Source organism: Cryptotermes secundus, unplaced genomic scaffold (genome assembly GCF_002891405.2).
Source record: "Cryptotermes secundus unplaced genomic scaffold, Csec_1.0 scaffold1928, whole genome shotgun sequence".
Lineage (NCBI taxonomy): Eukaryota > Metazoa > Arthropoda > Insecta > Blattodea > Kalotermitidae > Cryptotermes > Cryptotermes secundus.
In genome coordinates, this window is record NW_019740681.1 from 176,603 (window position 1) to 196,015 (window position 19,413).

A 19,413-nucleotide genomic window follows, 5' to 3' on the forward strand; every position below is an offset into this window, starting at 1 on the left:
AGAAAAAAAAACATTTTACCGGAGTGCGTCACCACTATTTCATGTCTTGAGTTCGATACCCGCCCCTAACGCTGGCTACCATTATTTAATCTGATACTGACCACTGAAGACATGCATTTTACTTTGTACAACACCATATATGGGTGCATGCGGCAGTGCAGTATGCTACAAGCTGGTAGGTCACAGTTTCGATTCCCGATGTCACTGGATTTTTCAACTGACCTCATACTTCCAGCTGCACTATGGCCTTGTGGTCGACTCAGCCTCTAACAGAAATGAGTACCAGAAATCTTCTGGGGCTTAAAGCCTGACAATCTCAACGCCAGGCACCGCACCAGCAGGAGACTATACATTTTTCTATGGACAGGGGAAAGAAAATCGTGAATTAGGTACAGGTTTTTTCGTTCATAAGAGAATCATATCAGCAGTTAAAAGTGTAGAATTCATTAGTGATAGGATATCATATATAATACTAAAAGGTCGCTGGTGTGATATCATTGTTATGAATGTTCATGCCACAACAGAAGATAGAATTGATGACATAAAGGATACATTCTATGAAGAACTAGAACATGTATTTGATAAATTCCTGAAGTACCCTATGAAGATTTTGCTAGGAGATTTCAATGCCAAAGTAGGGAGGGAAGACATTTTCAAACCAGCAATTGGGAAAGAGAGTTTGCATGAAATTAGTAATGATACTGGAGCTGGAGTGCCGGTCACTGTAGCCGAGCGCTCTAAGGCATGCACTGTCTTCGCTAGCTCGGAAGCCGTAATCGTGGGTTCGAATCCCATTCAGGGCATGAATTTTTGTGTGCGTTTTTCTGTGTTTGTCTACAGGTAGAGGTCTTGCGACGAGCTGATCACTCGCCCAAGGAGTCCTACCGTATGTGTAAGATCTAGTAAACCGAAATGAAACTGAGAGTTTCATGGAGGTAGGCCTAGGCCGAAATTGGGGCTGTAGCGCCACAAGAAAAAAAAATGGGTTTAGAGTAGTAAACTTTGCCACATCAAAAAATCTTACTCTCAAAAGTGTAATGTTCCCGCATCGTAACATCCATAAATTTACTTGGACATCTCCTGATGGGAAGATACACAATCAAATAGACCATATTTTGATAGATAGGAGACGGCATTCAAGTATACTTGATGTCCGATCATTCAGGGCAGCAGACTGTGATACTGACCACTATGCCGATGATGTGAATCTACTGGGTGATAATGCAGATACTATAAAGAAAAACACAAAAACTTTAATTGACGCGAGTGAAGAGGTTGGACTAGAAGTAAACACAGAGAAAACTAAGTATATGTTGCTGTCTCGTCACCAAAATGCAGCGCAACATCATGACATAAAAATAGGAAACTGATGGTTTGAAAATGTGGCACAGTTCAGATATTTGGGAACAACGATAACAGATCGAAACCCGATTAAGGAGGAAATTAAGAGGAGATGGAACTCGGGTAATGCTTGCTACCATTCAGTCCAGAACCCTTTGTCTTCTCGTCTGCTGTCCAAAAACTTAAAAATTAGAATATACAATTCATAATGTTGTATTTTAGCGTCCTGTTGCACTGATTTTCATCTATGATTAGTTTGCCGTGTCCGTCTTGTAGTGCACTCAGTTTCACCTGTTACTTCACATGTTTCGGCAACATAGGGCCATCATCAGGTGCCCTAATTACGCTAAGCTATTGCATTGCTTGCCTTTGTATGTCTTTGTAAAATTATTTAAAAAGTGCGTATTTGTCAACTATAATAAATTTACACACACTAAACCTTGTTAAGATTATTCATCTTATGTGTCTTAATTAAAACTTGCGTGTGGTTCTTCCACTATGGGGGTCGTTTTTCTTATTTTCTGTGTAAACCGTTTCTTGTGATGTCTTGTGATATAAGAAAAACGACCCCCATAGTGGAAGAACCACACGCAAGTTTTAATTAAGACACATAAGATGAATAATCTTAACAAGGTTTAGTGTGTGTAAATTTATTATAGTTGACAAATACGCACTTTTTAAATAATTTTACAAAGACATACAAAGGCAAGCAATGCAATAGCTTAGCGTAATTAGGGCACCGGATGATGGCACTGTGTTGCCGAAACATGTCGTGAAGTAACAGGTGAAACTGAGTGCACTACAAGACGGCCACTGTATACATATCATGGATTAGAATATACGAAACTATAATTTTGCCTGTGGTTCTGTATGGGTGTGAAACTTGGTCTCTGACATTAAGGGAGGAACATAGACTGAGGGTGTTTGAGGAGAATATTTGGACCGAAGAGAGATTAAGTGACGGGAGGTTGGGGAAAACTGCATAATGAGGAGCTTCATAACTTCTCTTCTCCAAGTATAATTAGAATGATCAAGTCAAGGAGGATGAGGTGGGCAGGGCATATAGCACGAATGGGGGAGAGGAGAAATGCATATAGTATATTGGTGGGGAAGCCGGGAGGAAGGAGACCACTGGGAAGACCAAGATTTAGGTGGATGGACAATATTAAAATGGATCTTAGAGGGGTAGGATGGTATGGATTGGATTGATCTGGCTCAGGATAGGGACCAGTGGCGGTTTCTTGTGAACACGGTAATGAACCTTTGGTTCCATAATATGTTGGGACGTTCTTGAGTAGCTGTAGAATTGGCGGCTCCTCAAGAAGGGCTCAGCTCCATGAGTAAGTGAATGAGCGTCCTCGGAGAAGGCCGCGAGATAGGAATTCGATTTTCAGGAAAATATTTCAGGTCAGATCCTGTTGGGCCAAAGAACGATGCATTTTCATGACTGGTAATTCCGTACGACTCCATACGGAGGCATGAAAGCAATGACTTCATAGCGAAATGGTTGCACTTCCGCAGGCAGCGATACACTTTGGGCATGCCGTCACACTGACACTGCTTGTGCATACTCCAGAATGAGGTGCAACGAACAGCAAAACCGAAACCAAGGTCTCATCCTCTTTGGTGCATTACTGAACCACCCGTTAGCTCTCACACGTCGGTCCGTCCTCCGCATCAGTGTCCATGCCCTCGTTTTGCAGACCTGAATAAAATACTCCAGATACAAACTCACTTCGGCGTGGGTTGTTTCGTTCTTAACGATGACTCTATTTATGGCACAAATAAGTGTTTGTGTACAGTCGTGATATCAGTTGGTATAGCGCCGGGCCATGAACTGCGCGGCCAGGGGCAAGATTTTTCTCATTTAAGCATCTTCCATGCCAGCTCTGGGGTCCATAGAACCTCTTATCCGACAGGCACTGCGGTTGTTTCTCCAGAGACAAATCGCCCGGGGCGTGAAGCTGACCACTCACTTCTGTCTATGGCCGAAGACAAGAATGGTGGAAGTTATACTTCCACTCCTTATGCGTCTCCATAGCGCGGTGCCTAATTAATTAAACACAGGGAAATCTCTGCTTCCTTTAAACAATTCTACATATATCTTTGGGGTCTCGAAACAGTTCAGATGCACACCGGACTCTCACCACTTACCAGTGTGAGACATGGGGACCAGTACAATACAATTCCTGCACGAAACACAGTGAAAACAGTGGCCAGCCTCACGGTATCGGCACATCTCGCATAAGCGCAGTGCACCTCTTTGCAACGCTGTCAGGATCTAGACAATACACTCTCGCTATGTACAGTGGCTGATGAATACTGATTTGGAAAGGATCTGTAAGGACATGGTAGTAGCTGAGGTACTATTCCCACATACGCGGGATGCACCTGGGGAAAAACACGAGAAACCTCAGTCAGAACAGCGGGGGTCGCCGCAGAGAATTGAACGGAAGTTCCTCCGAACAAAAGCGTACAGTTTACCATTACACCACTCCTTGGTTAGGGAGGTCCCTGGTTCACACCTAGACACAGGGATCGGGTATTCTGACGGGTTTCCTTTCGTCATCCCCCCCCTACTTCCCGACAGTTTCACGGGCAGTACCACAATCAGGCCACAAGTGTATCAGTGCGCATGCTCCCTTGTTCATCCCTCACTAACAATTCTACATTTCCGTGCTGCGGAGAGCGTCGCGACGCCAGGCGCAAGTGAATGCAATGCATTCATTTTTAAATCCGTAATTATAGGCGTAAATGTGGTCTGCAGGTAAGTTCCGTGCGTAGATATCTGTGAGGGGTACAAACACAAAATTGAATTAAAATCTGTGAGCGCCCGACGGACGAACACGGGGGAAATAACAGGGGGTTGGTTGGCTCTGGTCCGAAACGTCTGAAACACAGTCAGGTTGCCCGCGTCTGGCTGGAACTATAACCACACGCGTGTAGTACCCGTAAGTAGGTACAGCAGATTAACGAAAATGGAGGGCTTCGCAGTCACTGTAACTGTTATTTCAGTTTCGGGCATGCGCCCTTCTTTATTTCACCCGCTCGCCACGGTGAGGCACAGGATATGAGCGGGGACCTCAAACAAACAAAAAAACCAAAACAACGAGCACAAATTGCAACTAATAACAAAATGAGCACTGGATCCTTACCTCCGCTAGTGGCTTCTACACCTTCTCTTCTGTAACACACTTCTTTACCCGAAGCGCTGTACGTCTGTGTACAAAGATTGCGGAAAGCGCGGAACTGAGTGTACCGCTTGTTCTCTGCAGTTGTCCGTGTGGAAGTGCGGAAATCGGCGAAATTCAGAATCCAACCGCACGCCATTTCGTACAACCAAAGAAAATGAAAGCATGAGGAAGTCAAAATCGCAGCTTCCGATCCAGTGCTCGTCCGGAGAAAACGAAACAAAATGTCCAAGTCTTTTTGTTTCAAAGTGCAACTCGCATTTATCGTGTTCGAACTAAGCTCCTTCCTACGTAAAAATGAAGCGAAAACGTAAGATCACGGCCAAATGAACGACGTTTCGACTTGCAGAGAAAATCTGTGACCGCAATCAGACCTGTATGTACTGTCTCACAAACTGTCGCCTCTCGACACAGCCACACACGGCAGTCAAGTCAGTTTCACTCTAACGAACTCGCTACTTCAAAGACAAAAATGACTGCGCCAGTAACTTTCCTATTCCTGTAAAGTCACAACTCCAATGGCGTCATCAGTGTTTACTGACGCGTACAATGCAAATGTCAGAGATTTCTCAGAAAGCAACAATGTACAGGGATCAGTTACTTGATCCTGGTGAGTTCCTCCGCGGTGAGTGTCTGTCTCCTGCGATGCAGAAGCTGGGGCACATTTACCGACCTACCTTTCGCAGGCCTAAGTGACGACAGTCGGTGTTTTGTCCAACGCTGAAGCCAAATCCCATAATAAATTGTAGCACCAATAACAATACTGTTTTACATTGTGGTCTTCCGCATCATGGGTACTCTGTGAAGTTGGAGAGAATGTACGCTCCTCCAAAACACTGGTAACCTCCTACAGGCCAACACAGAATATAACACAGAAGACCACAATCTAAATCGTCATCACCAGGGTCCGGATTTTGATGACCTGAAAATATTTAAAAAAATGACCGAAAAAAATCCAGAAAAATGACCCATAAATGTAATATGCAGGGCCCGGATTTTGATGACCTGAAAATATTCAAAAAGTGACTGAAAAAATCCAGAAAAATGACCTAAAGGAGAAAAGAAAGAACCCTTCGCCTTCCATGTTATTCACATTTCAGAAAATATATGAAGAAAAATTCCCTAAAATTGGCAAAAAATGACAAGAAATAGCGTTAAAAGTCCAAAAATTACCCCCAAAATGAAAAAGTGACCTTAAACCTAAAAATGTCAAAAAATGACAAAAAGTACCTATAAAATTTACATTTCTGTAACCAGCAGCTTATATCCGAGATTTATATATTTAAGAGCATTGCAAAGGATGCAAGGAAAAAAAAGATGACATGTCATCAAAATCCGGACCCTGGTCATCACCATGAAGGATCACCTGCAGGATTCCACAGAAGAGACTGTTCCTTCAGCACCCTAAACACAACAGTCCCATAGTCACTGCAAGCTGAGAAAGATCAGTGATTGAAAACACAATGAACCACAACAGTCATTTTTCTATTTAATTTATTGATGTTTCATTATATAAATATTATGAAGAATCGCAGGAAGGAAACTTAAAAGTTCCTGAAAAGACAGAAGCAACATATTACAACAATGTCATACTTCAGCACTCTGCTACACTACTTTATCACCTGATGTATACAATGTACACAAATAGTCTTTCAGTACAGATCTCCCTGAGGCTCCCGGTTTATGACCCTCTTCCACTACTACACAGCATGTTTCAGTATACTGTGGTAGCGTTCATGTTAATATACGTACGTTACTGACTGAATTGTATTCATAATATCTACTGAAGTCAGAAATCTTATCAGTATTATGAAGAATGTGTGGTGCCGTGTAGATCTTGTGTAAACCAACATTACAGAGGAACGTATCGGCTCCATCTTCAGGGTAGAAAAATCGGCAAGTGAAGCAGCAGCATGAGCAGGTGCAGATTTCAGTAACCAGTTCCTGGGTCTACAGGAACTGAGGCACTTGCAGCCATGGCTCCGGGACACCATGAGGTCTACTGAAAACCGTCCTGCAATTTCTTCCTGCTTGACGCTGGTTTCTTGCTTCGCTTCTTCTTTGACCCTGAAGATGGAGACGATATGTTCCTCCAAAACATTGGTTCACACAAAATCTACACAGCCCAACATCCCAGAAGACGGCATTCTTCATAGTCACCGCTGCAAAAACCTCAAATCTTACGAATACAATAACATCCACATACGATCATGGGAACCTCAATTCCACCGATTTACAGGCGTTCAGCTTACAGATCTTATTCTGTGAACAACTGGGTAAATGTTCCTGCAGAACATGACTGATATATTCTGTCTGTTACAGACCCTCCTCATGGCAGATATTGTAACAAGATGTAAAGTCTCTCAATATGACACGGAGTTAATTTTGAACTTAAATTCAATCTCCAGCCAACATACTGGCAGTGCTGCCAACATTTCTGAGGTACACACTGCTTCAACCTTCAGGTTCTTAGCAAGTAGCATGGATTAGTGCTTGTGTATGTGTAGATATAAGTTTTGGTCCAAACAACCCACAAAGGGAAAATGAAGGGGGGATGGTCCCTGTTCATTGCCAATACATAAACTGGACAGGAAAATATAATAAAAGATGGCCCAGTGAGAGTTTTACTGTTCCTACTAGGCCAAACTAGACAATTTTCCCCAACTTTCCCCACATCTGTTGGACCAAAACCTACACTGTACCCACTTTTACCATGAAAATGGAAGCAGCATGTCCCTCCGAAACAGTGGCGGCTCTGCTGACATATACACAGTGCAGAGCCCCAACAGCAACCTCAACGTTAAAAACAAACGACCACAAAAGCCTAAAACTGGTAACATAAGGCTTCTGCACTGAGATACATACTTGGCCAGCAGCCCGTCCTTCTTCGCAAGCCGATTGATGCAATCATCTGATTCTCCCTGAAAATAAAACCAACCCTTAGTGAAGATCAGCAGAGCAAGCTGATATACATGATAAATGGTAACAAGAATGTACACTTTCAACAAGCAGAAAGCCTAAAACTCAACAATGATTGTTAAAATGATTAAAATAAAAAATGGTAGGGCACAGCATATAGCACACACGGGAGAAAAGAGCACACGATGCGTTCCTGTGAAATCCTAAATGGAAGAGACACTGGGAAGACCCAGGCATAGATGGGAGGACAATATTGTGGTGTGTTTGCTCCATGCAAGAACTGCTGAGCCACAGAAGCAGCCACTGCTAAGTAATACACACACGCAACAATAGAACAGTTATGCAACCCGTTTCTAGGCAACTGCTCAGTAAACACATTTTAAGTAGGCAGTGACATCATACAATACAGAGGCTGTGTTTTCTGTGGGTGGTCTGTGCCAAGATGATATAAGATTCAGAGTAGTTCAGTTCAGGCAGTAGCCCATGTGGAGGTGGGGTAGAATACCTCCACCATGACCCTGTGAGACGTAGGAGGCGACGAAAAGTTAAGTCTCAAATCTGAGACAGTAAAATATGGTCATGAGTCCCAAGGAACTTGATCCCGAGAGAGACTGCGCTGGCGAAGACCAGCACCATATACAAAAGACAGACCCGTCTTCTCATCAGAGAGGGCGCCCCACAAAAACAAGACCGTAATTGTCAAACAGTAATAAATATCTCATCATGAGTCCCGGATGGGGCTCGACACCAAGACTTACTGACTGACTGACCGTCAGTTGCAATGTGACTTTAACTTTGACTTGAGTTCAGGCAGCTGTTGGTAGGATATAGTCACGGGAAGTGAGTAGCTGGGGAATAATTAGAAGTCGGCCTGAGAAGACTTAGTGTGACATTACATGTGCAGTAGAACAGTGACATTGGGAGGGTGTAACTTGGTGAGAGTTTTATAGTTCCTGTGTTATAAATCTGTTGCCAGGAAGTGGATAGTGAAGACTAGTGGAAATAGATTGAGAAGATTATTGTGTAGTGATTGTAAATTGTGTAAATCAGCAAGTGCAGTAATTTTTTGTAATTATGACCTGTAGGTGGTCAATAAATCCAATTACCAATCTAAGCCCCATCTGTAGTCACTAATACGTGTGAATCTTAAATAAATAGGATGGCAGGGTGTGGAATGGATTCATATGACTCAGATCAGGATCAATGACAGGCTTAGTCACCTTTGTTCAAAATTCAGTGAAAAATTTGTGTTATTTTTCATGCATATCGGGTATGTAATGTGATGGTCAGTAGGCTGGTACAGGGAAATTGTGCTGGCATGGGGACAGCACGGTTTGCCTTGTGGAGAGAAGTCTGGCAGGCAGACTTTCTGACAAAGCGAACTGGACCAACATTCACTGAGCCCTGCAGACGGACATGACGAAACAAACTGGCTGCTTCCAAATGAACAAGAAAAATTATTACAGCTTCAAAATACGATGGCTTACCATCCTTCTTATGGCTCCACATATTGCATACATCTTTGTGGCCTCTGTCATTCGCCCTGTTTGTGGATCCACTTCCGCAATATTGATCTGGATCGAAGCATGATCCTTCGCGTGGATGATTCGGCTACTTGAAGAGCTGAAAAAAAGAAGCCCGGACTTAAGCTGTTATGCCGCAAATTTCAAAACTGGAAATCAAAAGCATTGCCTAAATGTTACGAGAATTGCAAAAGCGCTTTACAGCAATTAGGCCAGTGATGGCAACACAGAGATTGCAGATTGAGGTCAAAGGAATGCCTTAGTCCGCAGAAGTTCGTAATAGAATGAACAGAAAGTTTGCTCAGTAGGCCACGGGGTGGCACTAAATTACAAAATGCACAGAGGGAGGCTCCGCGGATTGCCCGCGAGGAGTCGAGTTTAGCCAATGGCAATTCACCACTCCAGAAATTTAGGACAAAGGGAGGAGTAACTTCCCTCCTTTGTCAGTTGCAGTGTCAGCAAGTTGATAGTATAAATCACTGAATGAATCAATCAAAACATAATATTCGACCGGCGGCCGGAGGCTTTGTCCGACATGGGTGCTACAAGATGGTGGGTGGCGATACTTATCTGCGTCTATTACAAGTAAGTCTCTTTGCTCATACTAGCCATGTTACTTAAACTCTGTGTTGTTGTGAACTTGAAGTACAGTCTCCAGTGTGCCCTATGAGCATCTGGGTAGAATTGGGTAGAAACTGTGTATCGAGTGACAGGCAATGGGGGGAAACGGCAGTCTCACGGCATAACCCCAGAGAGGGAAATTAGAATAAGAGTAAGAACGAGTAAGGGAACGATGTTATGTAAACCAACTCAAAGTCGGCCTCACTTTACTGTAAATAAGATTGTAAATAGACGGTGTAATTAGCGTAGGATGTACACAGAGAGTTGTGATTCGCTCCGCCACATTTTCACCCCTTCCCTGAATGACCCACGGCTATCCCAGTCTAGGTGAAGGCAGAACTGATCCCAGGCAGTCAACGGCAGCCAGATGCAACGAACGTTTTAATCGTAAGAATTGGCAACCGAATAATTCAGGACCATTTCATTAACCCCCCCCCCTCTAGGCATAACATAAGCCTTAACCCAATTCATTCTACAAGACTAGTCAGCCAAAATTAGACCATGGCTTCTTCTATACAAAGCCACTCAACCAATCCTAATCCCTTTTCTGTTGGTAACTAAACTACACAGCGTCAAACAGTAGGATGACAGATGACCTGAGAAAGTATTTCAAAGGCAGGGTCACACTATCCCAGCATCTGCCTGGAGGGACAAGGGAAAACCACACGAAATCTGTCAGGGTAGCAAGTGTCCTGGTGAAGATTCAAACCTAGTACTTCCAGTACAAGCCTAGAACATTACTGCTATGTCAACCTGCTTGATAACTTAATCCATCACTAACTAGTTTTACACACAATCAAATTCGCCCAGGAATGTAGTCGTAAGGGTCTCATATTTTATGAATTTAAGTCCCTAACACATTCCCTACCCCTTCACTCAACCTAACCACCAACCCTAACTCACATGCCAATATGAAATGTTACAAACACACTGACATGTTCAAAAGTCACAACACCATTGAAACAATTTTTAAAAATAAATTTAAAGAAAAAAATCAATATATAATTTCACACGAACTAAAACACAGTTAACATAAGAACTTACCCCAGCACAAATATTCACATGTCATGAAGCTGTACAAGGTTGAAATGAAGAGAGTGTCAACACGTCATATACGCAATTATTAGGTACGTACACATTACTAGGTGAGCAAAATGACTTTAAAGTTTATTGCCAAGTTGTCTCCCACAGTAGCACTGCCAACCTTACGAGTTTATATGTAAAAACACAACACAAACCCTAACCTTAAGAGGCATACAGAAATTTCTTTTCAAAAACACAACAAAAAGCCTAAGTTTGCGGCTTAATGCTCCAGGCAAATTTTAAAGTTGGGGCTTGTGAACTGTAACTACACACAGCACATCTCTTCCATAATGTTGCTCACGAAGGTATGAGGCACCCTCAGATGTTCTGCACACAGATAATTCTGTTATTGCTGAGTGTATTATTTGATAATGTGTACAAACCACAATGCCACGGATGCAACTGAATAAGAATACAAATGTATTCAAACATTACTTGCACAAAAGACCTAATGTAAATGTTTAATGAAGTGTGTGTGATTGCTAGGTGAACCCTCCTGACAGATAACGGTGGTTCATGCTTCGCTGTTACACAACACAGAGAATGATTACGAACATATTTGTACTGTGTATATATGTATATGTCACCTTGTGGGGATTTTGAGTACTTTGTAAATAAGTCGGATAAAGCACTCAAATTACTTTATAAAGCAAAAACTGAATTTATATTATGTGGCGATTTTAATGTAAATTTTTTAGAAGAGTCAACTCGTAAAACACGACTATTAGTGCTGTTGCACTCATATATTTCAGTACAGTTCCCAACAAGAATAACTGTGACCAAAACCCCTGCTACTGATATGTTTATAGATAAGGCAAGGATAAATTCATATGAAGTAATCTCTATTAGTAATGGATTATCTGACCACAAAGCTCAGTGTCTCGTACTAAAAATATCAATTTCCTGGAGAAGAAAAAAGTGCAGGGAATCACAAGAAGATTAGTAAATGAAAACTAAATTGCTCAATTTCTTAATAAACTATCTAACGAAAAATGGGAAAATATATATAAACTAAATGCTGTAAACGAAACATTCAACTCATTTTTAAATAAGTATTTACTTATGTTATATTTTAGCATCCTGTTGCACTGATTTAAGTCCATGATTTATTTAAACTGTCTTGCAGTGCATACACTCATCTATCTCCTTCTCTCACTCGCACTACATGTTTCGGCATAAAAATGCCATCTTCAGGTACTTACTCAATCCACGCCAAACTAGTTCATTGCATGCCTTGTCCTCACATTAAAATAACTAAAATATATATCTATCATATACACTGACAAATGTCAAACGTTAAAAATATTAAAATTGTTCAGGATTCCTCATCGCTACGTCGCACCTCACTACGCCAGTCACGCCCATCCTCCTCTGTTGGAGCACTCCTTCACTATTGTGTGTCTGTTGTGCTTTTGTTGTGTCTTGCTCCTGTGACTGCGTGTGTGATACAAGTATTTACTTGTCTTTGAGTCATGCCTTCCAAAGCAAAATGTAACAAATAAACTCAAGGATAATGGCTGGATAACAGCTGGTATACATACATCCCGTAGACGGACGGAATCCTTGTCCATTCTCTGTCGAAACAGTTACAACTATTGGTTCAAATCATACTATAAATCCTACTGCATGATATTAAGAAGAGTAACAAGAGGAGCTAAAAGGAAATATTATAATCAGTTAATCACATCAGCTTGAAAAGAAAACCTACCTGGGACTTTATCAACACTGAAACAGGTGGGACTAACAATCAGAATAAAGAATGTCTACCACAGACTTTTCAAAATAATAATAAAAAAATAAATACTGAAGCAGCAGCTCATAGTTTTAATAAATATTTCACAACAATAACAGAAATTCTTAATATTAAGAAAACTAATATTTATACTGCAATGTCATACTTGCATTCCCATTTCTCAAATGGTGTTCCAGATATGAATCTTAATTTAGTTGCAAAAGAGGAAATAATTAGTGTAATTAGCAAATTAAAATAAAAAAAATCTCTTCAGGGTATTATGGTGTAAGTAAATAAAATTATAAAACTGTGCAAACAAACAAATCAGTAAACCTCTAACTTATGTAATTAATAAGTCATTAACCATGGGTCTATATCCAGAAAGATTAAAATATGCAATTATTAAGCCAGTATACAAAGGGGAAAAGGCTGTTATAAGTAACTACAGGCCAATATCTATAGTACCTGGGTTTGCAAAAGTTTCTGAAACAGCAATTTTTAATAGACTCAATGATCATATCGTAAAACATAACATATTACTTTCAAGGCAGTATGGATTCCAAAAAGGATCATCAACCGAAGATGCAATGTTTCAATTAACCACTGTGATACTTATAGCCTGGAATAGAAAAAGAGTATATAACTGGTATATTTTGTGACATAGCCAAGGCCTTTGACTGCGTTAATCATGACCTTCTATTAATGAAACTGCAGTACTATGGAGTGCAGGGTGTATTATTGCAACGGTTTAAATCTTTACCTCCAATATAGGAGGCAAAGACTGGAATTAAATTATATAAGTAACAAATATTATTCTGACTGGGAAATTGTTGGATGTGGCGTGCCTCAGGGATCGGTGTCGGGACCATATACATAAACTATTTCCCCCTTGAAATAACTAACATTTCGGAAGTTATCATGTTTGCAGATGACACAAGTATTCTTTGCACGGCTAAAGACTACTATAATTTAAAAACAAAATTGGATGTTGCTTTCAATCATATGCTTTCATGGTTTCAAAAATAATCAATTGGTGTTAAATCTGGATAAAACAGAAATGATAAAATTCACCCCAGCAGCAGCTATGAGCTACCCTCTGAGTACACTATCTCTTAATAAAAGGATGACAGAAGTAGAAACAATAAAATTTCTCGGTTTGCAGATGAACAATCGTCTAACTTGCAAGGGGCATATTGGTTTTTTGCCTCACAAGTTAAGCACAGTTGGTTTTCTAATGCGTAAATTATCCAATGTATTAAATTTAAGTAGTCTTAAAGCTGTATATTATGCATATTATCATTCATTGGTGAAATACATCAGACAGTCATAAGGTCTGTGTTATACATGATGATGGGAGTGGGCCCAACTCATACATGTAGAGATTAATTTAAAAAGCTTGACATACTGCCGATGCCGTGTGTATATTTGCTCTCACTGATGATATCTGTTGTTAATTTGGATAAGTTTCAAACCAATAACTCTGTCTATGTCATTGGTATGAGAAGGAATGACCACCTTCACATACCTACAACACATTTATCATCCTATCAGAGAGGGGTGTATTATTAACACTATTCTGTCAAATATCTCAGCTTTAAAAAACGATAAAAATCAATTTAAGTTTGTTTTACAAAATCATTTGCAAAGTAACTTGTTGGTGAATTTGTCAAGCATGCAAGAGGCTCAAATGTTAAGAGTTAATAAATGGTCTGTGCGCTTGTATTATACATTGTTGAGACTTGTTTGCTGTAAGTGTGCCAGTATGTATGATGTGTTTGTTTGTTATAATCTTTAATGTTACAATGAAAGTGTACTGATGATATGGCTGGCCAGTGTGTGTGTGGAATGGCAAGGTGTGAATTTGGCAGTGGTTTTTCCACTGCTTATGTGTGTTGTCTTGACAACTTGTGCTGTCTGCGTGAGAGGCCTGATTATATATTTTATTGGACCAAGGACGTATGATGTGTAGTCACTATGGATTTGTAATGTGTGACATGTTTTATATCCAGGCCTATGGGGAGGTGATTGGATCCATGAAGTGAAAATAAATTTAAATGTAAAGACTACAACCCAAAATGGTAACCTAGCTATAAGGCCACACTACCAAGAGGAAGCATAAAGCCCTGTTTTCAGTAACTTAGAAACGTGTACCTTCAATGTTAACCTATCGAAACGTACACATATAACTTGAGTTTGTACGTGTCCAAGTAAGCATGAACATGAATCATTTCGGTAGTGCATTGTCGATTCCTTCAGTTAATAATAATTAATACGTAAACTAGCCTGGACTGGCAGGCGGTCAAACACGTGCAACTTACCACTTTCTGGGCCGATAGAGATCGACAGATTCACCAGCGTCATTTTCCATTATAGCAAACCTGGAACTGACAACAAAAAATAAACTGAGAGTTCTATTCTTTCAAAAGCCAATGCCCATAAAAAAATGCAAACATATATATTTACCTTTCTTCTCAAATAATACCGCAGTAACAAAGCCACGAAACCACCAAATTACCAACTTTACAGAGGAGAATTTATGGTTTCCTTCCGGTATCGAATCATAATCGATATGTCTGGTATTTATCTTCACCGCTAGATGGCAGAGAACTGTATTGTGGTTCATGAAGGTCATGAAGCACTGTAGCAAGAAGTCTGTGGACGAAGTGGTCTTGACGTTCGTTTCAGGTCCAATAATTTTTATCAATACTTCAACGTAGCGAGTGACCGACAGCGAAGGACGAAACAGCTGTGAATGTTCTATTTGCAGTCAGTAGAAAGCAGGTGTAGAGCAAGTAGGAGCGCTAGTATTTTCACACGGTTACGTAACAGGTGAGAAATTATATACGTCACATCATGAGAATTGTGGTATCGTGTTGTCAGTTTGAAACCTGAACGTAACAGAAACATCGTGTCCCTCTTGATACAAGCATGTCTATGAAGGTGAGTAATTAAAAAGTTGATATATGTACGGTTGGAATTAATTTTCTTTAACATTTTGCTTAGGGTTTTATTTTATTATTTGTGCAAATTACGTGGTGTAACGAAGACTATCAACTTCACACAACGAACCCGGGAAATGTGATTGTTAAAAAAAGCGGAAATGCCTGAAGTCTGTATCATGGTACTTATAAACATCTTTGTTACTGGAAAAAAATTCGAATACACAAGTGATTACAATATTTGCATCGTCTGTTACAGGATCATGACGACTCCGTTTTGAGAGAATCATGTTTTTCATATGAATTAAGCTTCCTTTATTATATTTCAGCCTCTACTCATACTCCCAAATTCAAAAAGTTTCCATTGTTGTCTTGAAAAAACGAACAACGTCGTGTAGAAATGCAGTCAACAGTCTCTATTGTTTATGCGACAGTGATGTTTTTATATTGTCGTTCAGTTTTTTAAAAAATGTAGTTGGTTTAAGCTGTGAACGTTAATTTGTTTAATTTTTAAATTTAATGTTATTTACAAACCAGAAGTAAATCAAATAAAGGAACTAGAAAATAAGACAGCAAGCGACAGAAACATGAACGAAAGTTCTTCACTTTCTTCTGTGTAACGAAACAGGATTTGAATTTTATGTCCAGAGTTCATTTCCAATTAGAAAAAAAAATGTCCAGTTGAAAAGTCAGAAAGTAATAAAAATTACTAATTATAAAATCCTACAGAGGTCTTGGTTGTAGTTAGATGAGATTGTGGCCTTATGCGTTGTGATACAGTCTACTCTTGTAGGCGGTTACCGACGTTTCGGAAGAACATGTCTTCATTTTCAGCATTGAAGATGATAACCAAGAAAACCTCCAACGTTATTTTTTATTTGTAGTAAGTTACGTCTCCACATAATAAAGCGCTGCTGTTGCCTGAAAACATGATAACACAGTATGCCGACAGGGTTGTGCTAGTACTAATTCTGGCGATAAGTGGATCTGCCAACAGTTGTCTCCCTGTCGTGATTTTCGTGAGAAGTGTTTATTTAGAACTTTTAAACTGTAATTGTTTTTTCAGTATTGGATGTTACGATCTCATGACAGAATTGTGGGTGCGGTGAGCCGAGCGCCCAGGCTGTCAGAGAATTCGAACCTATTGTTGGGACCCGAAAGTGTACACGCGTGCACATCCCGAGTCAGTCGCATGTACAAACACGACATGCGTGCAAACTGATGAGGTGGGGACATCATTACCACAATTCAACTTAGGGCCAATATGCGAAATATTCTCATGTCTTCATTTCACTGACAAATCAGTCATTTATGAATTCTGCACTGTATTTTAAATATATTTAAAGGTTTTGTGTGAAATATTTCGTGTATCGTACCGAACAAAGCGTCTGCATCCGAGACCCCTTCCGAAATTCCGTTTTTACTTGGGGGAAGCTCCGCCTCTTACGGTAATGCAAGGACCGACGTACTCGTTGTTGTGTGTGAGGCTCTTGCGAACACTGCAATGAACCTCCGGGTTAAGTAAAGGGCAGGAAATTACTTCGTTAGATTTCATGTTCTCACTTCAATGACTGAAGAGGGTCAGCTTGTGAAGCCGCTGTAACCCAGAAGACCAGACATTTCGGGGAATTACGTGGCTAGCTGAACAACTGTTAGCTTATTAAGAAGGACGCTTCGCCATGAATTGAGTTATCAGTGAAAATAATACCTGTGTGACTTTGTCTGTAAAGCTTAGGATTACTAGCTTGGAGACGGCACCCACGTCATCTTACGCTACAGAAGCCAACTCAGAGCTTCATGTCTGCCGTGGTGGTCCCGAGGCATACTTGAACTTCGTCACATGTTTAAGAGATTAATTCCAAATTACAATAACGATTTAGAGATATGATACCGAGTTTTGTAAATAATTCTGATAATAATGATAAAACTGAATCTATTAATAATTATGCAAAGGCATGATAATGTCTCCAGTTGTGCGTATATGGGATTATCACGGGATATCTTGCTTTCAAGGAAACGACATAGACTGGGGATATGGCCCTGGGGACGAGTAGGTGCACGTGAAGAAGAAGAAGTGACAGGAGGTTGGAGAAAACTGCATAAAGAGGAGCATTATAATTTGTACTCTTCACTAAGTATAATTAGAATGATCAAATCAAGGACAAGATTGGCAAGGAATTCAACATGTGTTCTGTATGATTCTCACTCCCAGCATTAACCGGTTGGGCTCTGTAGCGGAAACGTGATGTGTTTCCTATGAGGTACGAACTGAATTCTTATATATAAAGTCTCTGCATTCTGTCCACACAGTGTATTTATGTGTTCCGTATGGTTCTCACAGTAAACAGCGACTGTTTCCCCAAACGGCATTAACCGGTTGGTGTCTGTAGCGGAGACGTGATGTGTTTCCTGTGAGGTACGCACTGAATTCTTATACATAAAGTCTCTGCATTCTGACCACACAGTGTATTTGTGTGTTCCGTATGGTTCTCACAATAAACAGCGACTGTTTCTTTAAATATTAATCAACTTCGAAGATGGTGAGTCACTGTCAGCTTCTCAAGAAAGACTCTGCTCCATGGCGCTAACGCGCTGCACTGAGAGCCCAGTTTGTGCTGCAAGGCCGCCTGCATATCAGTGGCGCTCACCGTGAAGTTTCCCACAGTGCCACTTGGTACAAAAATCGCCATAGTTCACGGTGACCTCGCGTGGCAGAGCAAATACCCCGCCCACCAGAGGTCTAAAATAACGCATCCGAGTAGATGTAACGTCATTCATGTGACGTTACGGAAAGTATTTTTGTAGCTGGAGGTTATTTATGATTGGTATGTGACGCCGTGTAGTCTGATAGATAAGTACCATCATACTGTCTGCATCTTCATGTGTATAAAACGTGATGACGGAGACAGTATATTCCTATAAGTCAGACTACACGGCGTCACATTCCAGATGACCGCAACGTCTTTATTTAACAGCGCAAGCTACATACTCGTATTTCCGATGTTGCAACATTTGACGCCTGAAAGATTGCTCCTCCGACCGTCGCGTTGAATGTTCGTCGGGCTACTTAACGACGCCGTTTGCATGGCGCCCAGTGAGACGGGATGGCGGATATGTTTGGAGGTACTATCCCAACATTTTGCTGGAGGAACAGAGGACGACAACGAAAAACTTATCAGTACGACCGGGGCCGAGATTTCAACCCAGAATCTACTGAATACGATTCGGGAGTGCTACCCATTTCGCGTGGACGGAGTGACGAAGAGAAAGTTTCCTTCCTGCCTTTGCCGGGAATGTAAACCAAACCCTCCGCTCCCAGAGGCTGCTGTAACGAACTGAAATGATCTTTAAATGAGAAACATAAATTTTCGGGAGGTACCAAATTAAAGGGACCTAGTACGCCACTTTCAAGCATGGAAACTATACATGGGGATGAGTAGTGCTCACTAGCCTGTGTATTCGGGGGGGGGGGATAGATTGTTGATTCACGTTAGACAGTACGTTTTGCGAATCATTATGGGCACCGGTACCGTAATTTTGTTTCTCTTCTTGATTGAGAATTACGTAATTTGAAGAGGAAATTTGGGGGGCTTCAGAGTAAGAGATTTAGTTTTAATAAATTTAAATCGGGAGGGTCAAATGAGTATCAGCATCAACATGGAGTCTGGAAACCATCTCAGCATTTGCTTGAAGGCAGAGGAAAACCAAGGAAACCTGTGTCGAGATGACGGTTGCGGGACCTTCCGACTGCACACTGACTTCTAGCCAGCCTTCCGGCAACTGAAGGATACAAATTTCTTCTGAATAATATGCAGCATATAAGAATTCAGTCCGTACCTCACAGGAAACACATAACGTCTCCGCTACAGAGCCCAACCGGTTAATGCTGTTTGGGGAAACAGTCGCTGTTTACTGTGAGAACCACAGGGAACACACAAATACACTGTGTAGGCAGAGAGAGAGAGAGAGAGAGAAGAAGTGGGGGTCGTAGAGAGAGACACTACATTGGGGGCGGGGGGGGGGGGGGAGAAACTATATTTCTGTTTTTAGGGTTCCACGGGGGG

The 19,413-nt window shown here is 41.0% G+C and overlaps 2 protein-coding genes across 3 annotated transcripts in view; one reads left to right on the top strand and one right to left on the bottom strand.

Moving 5' to 3' along the window:
• Window positions 1-6,008: 6,008 nt before the first annotated feature.
• On the bottom strand, window positions 6,009-14,966 carry LOC111872616 (40S ribosomal protein S21). The gene is made up of 5 exons (XM_023866693.2): window positions 14,874-14,966; window positions 14,729-14,794; window positions 8,939-9,074; window positions 7,398-7,453; window positions 6,009-6,086 (listed from the first exon to the last, which is right to left on the bottom strand). Exons 2-5 carry the CDS (start codon window positions 14,776-14,778, stop codon window positions 6,077-6,079), a joined length of 252 nt encoding a protein of 83 aa, XP_023722461.1. The 5' UTR covers window positions 14,779-14,794; window positions 14,874-14,966; the 3' UTR covers window positions 6,009-6,076.
• Window positions 14,967-15,050: 84 nt separating this feature from the next.
• Window positions 15,051-19,413, top strand: part of LOC111872614 (ankyrin repeat domain-containing protein 29) — a 20,347-nt gene continuing 15,984 nt past the window's right edge. For both annotated transcript variants that reach the window (XM_023866688.2, XM_023866689.2), the window contains exon 1: window positions 15,051-15,350. In XM_023866688.2, the coding sequence (XP_023722456.1) occupies window positions 15,339-15,350 (12 nt within the window). In that variant the 5' untranslated portion in view covers window positions 15,051-15,338. The remainder of the gene's footprint in view (window positions 15,351-19,413) is intronic.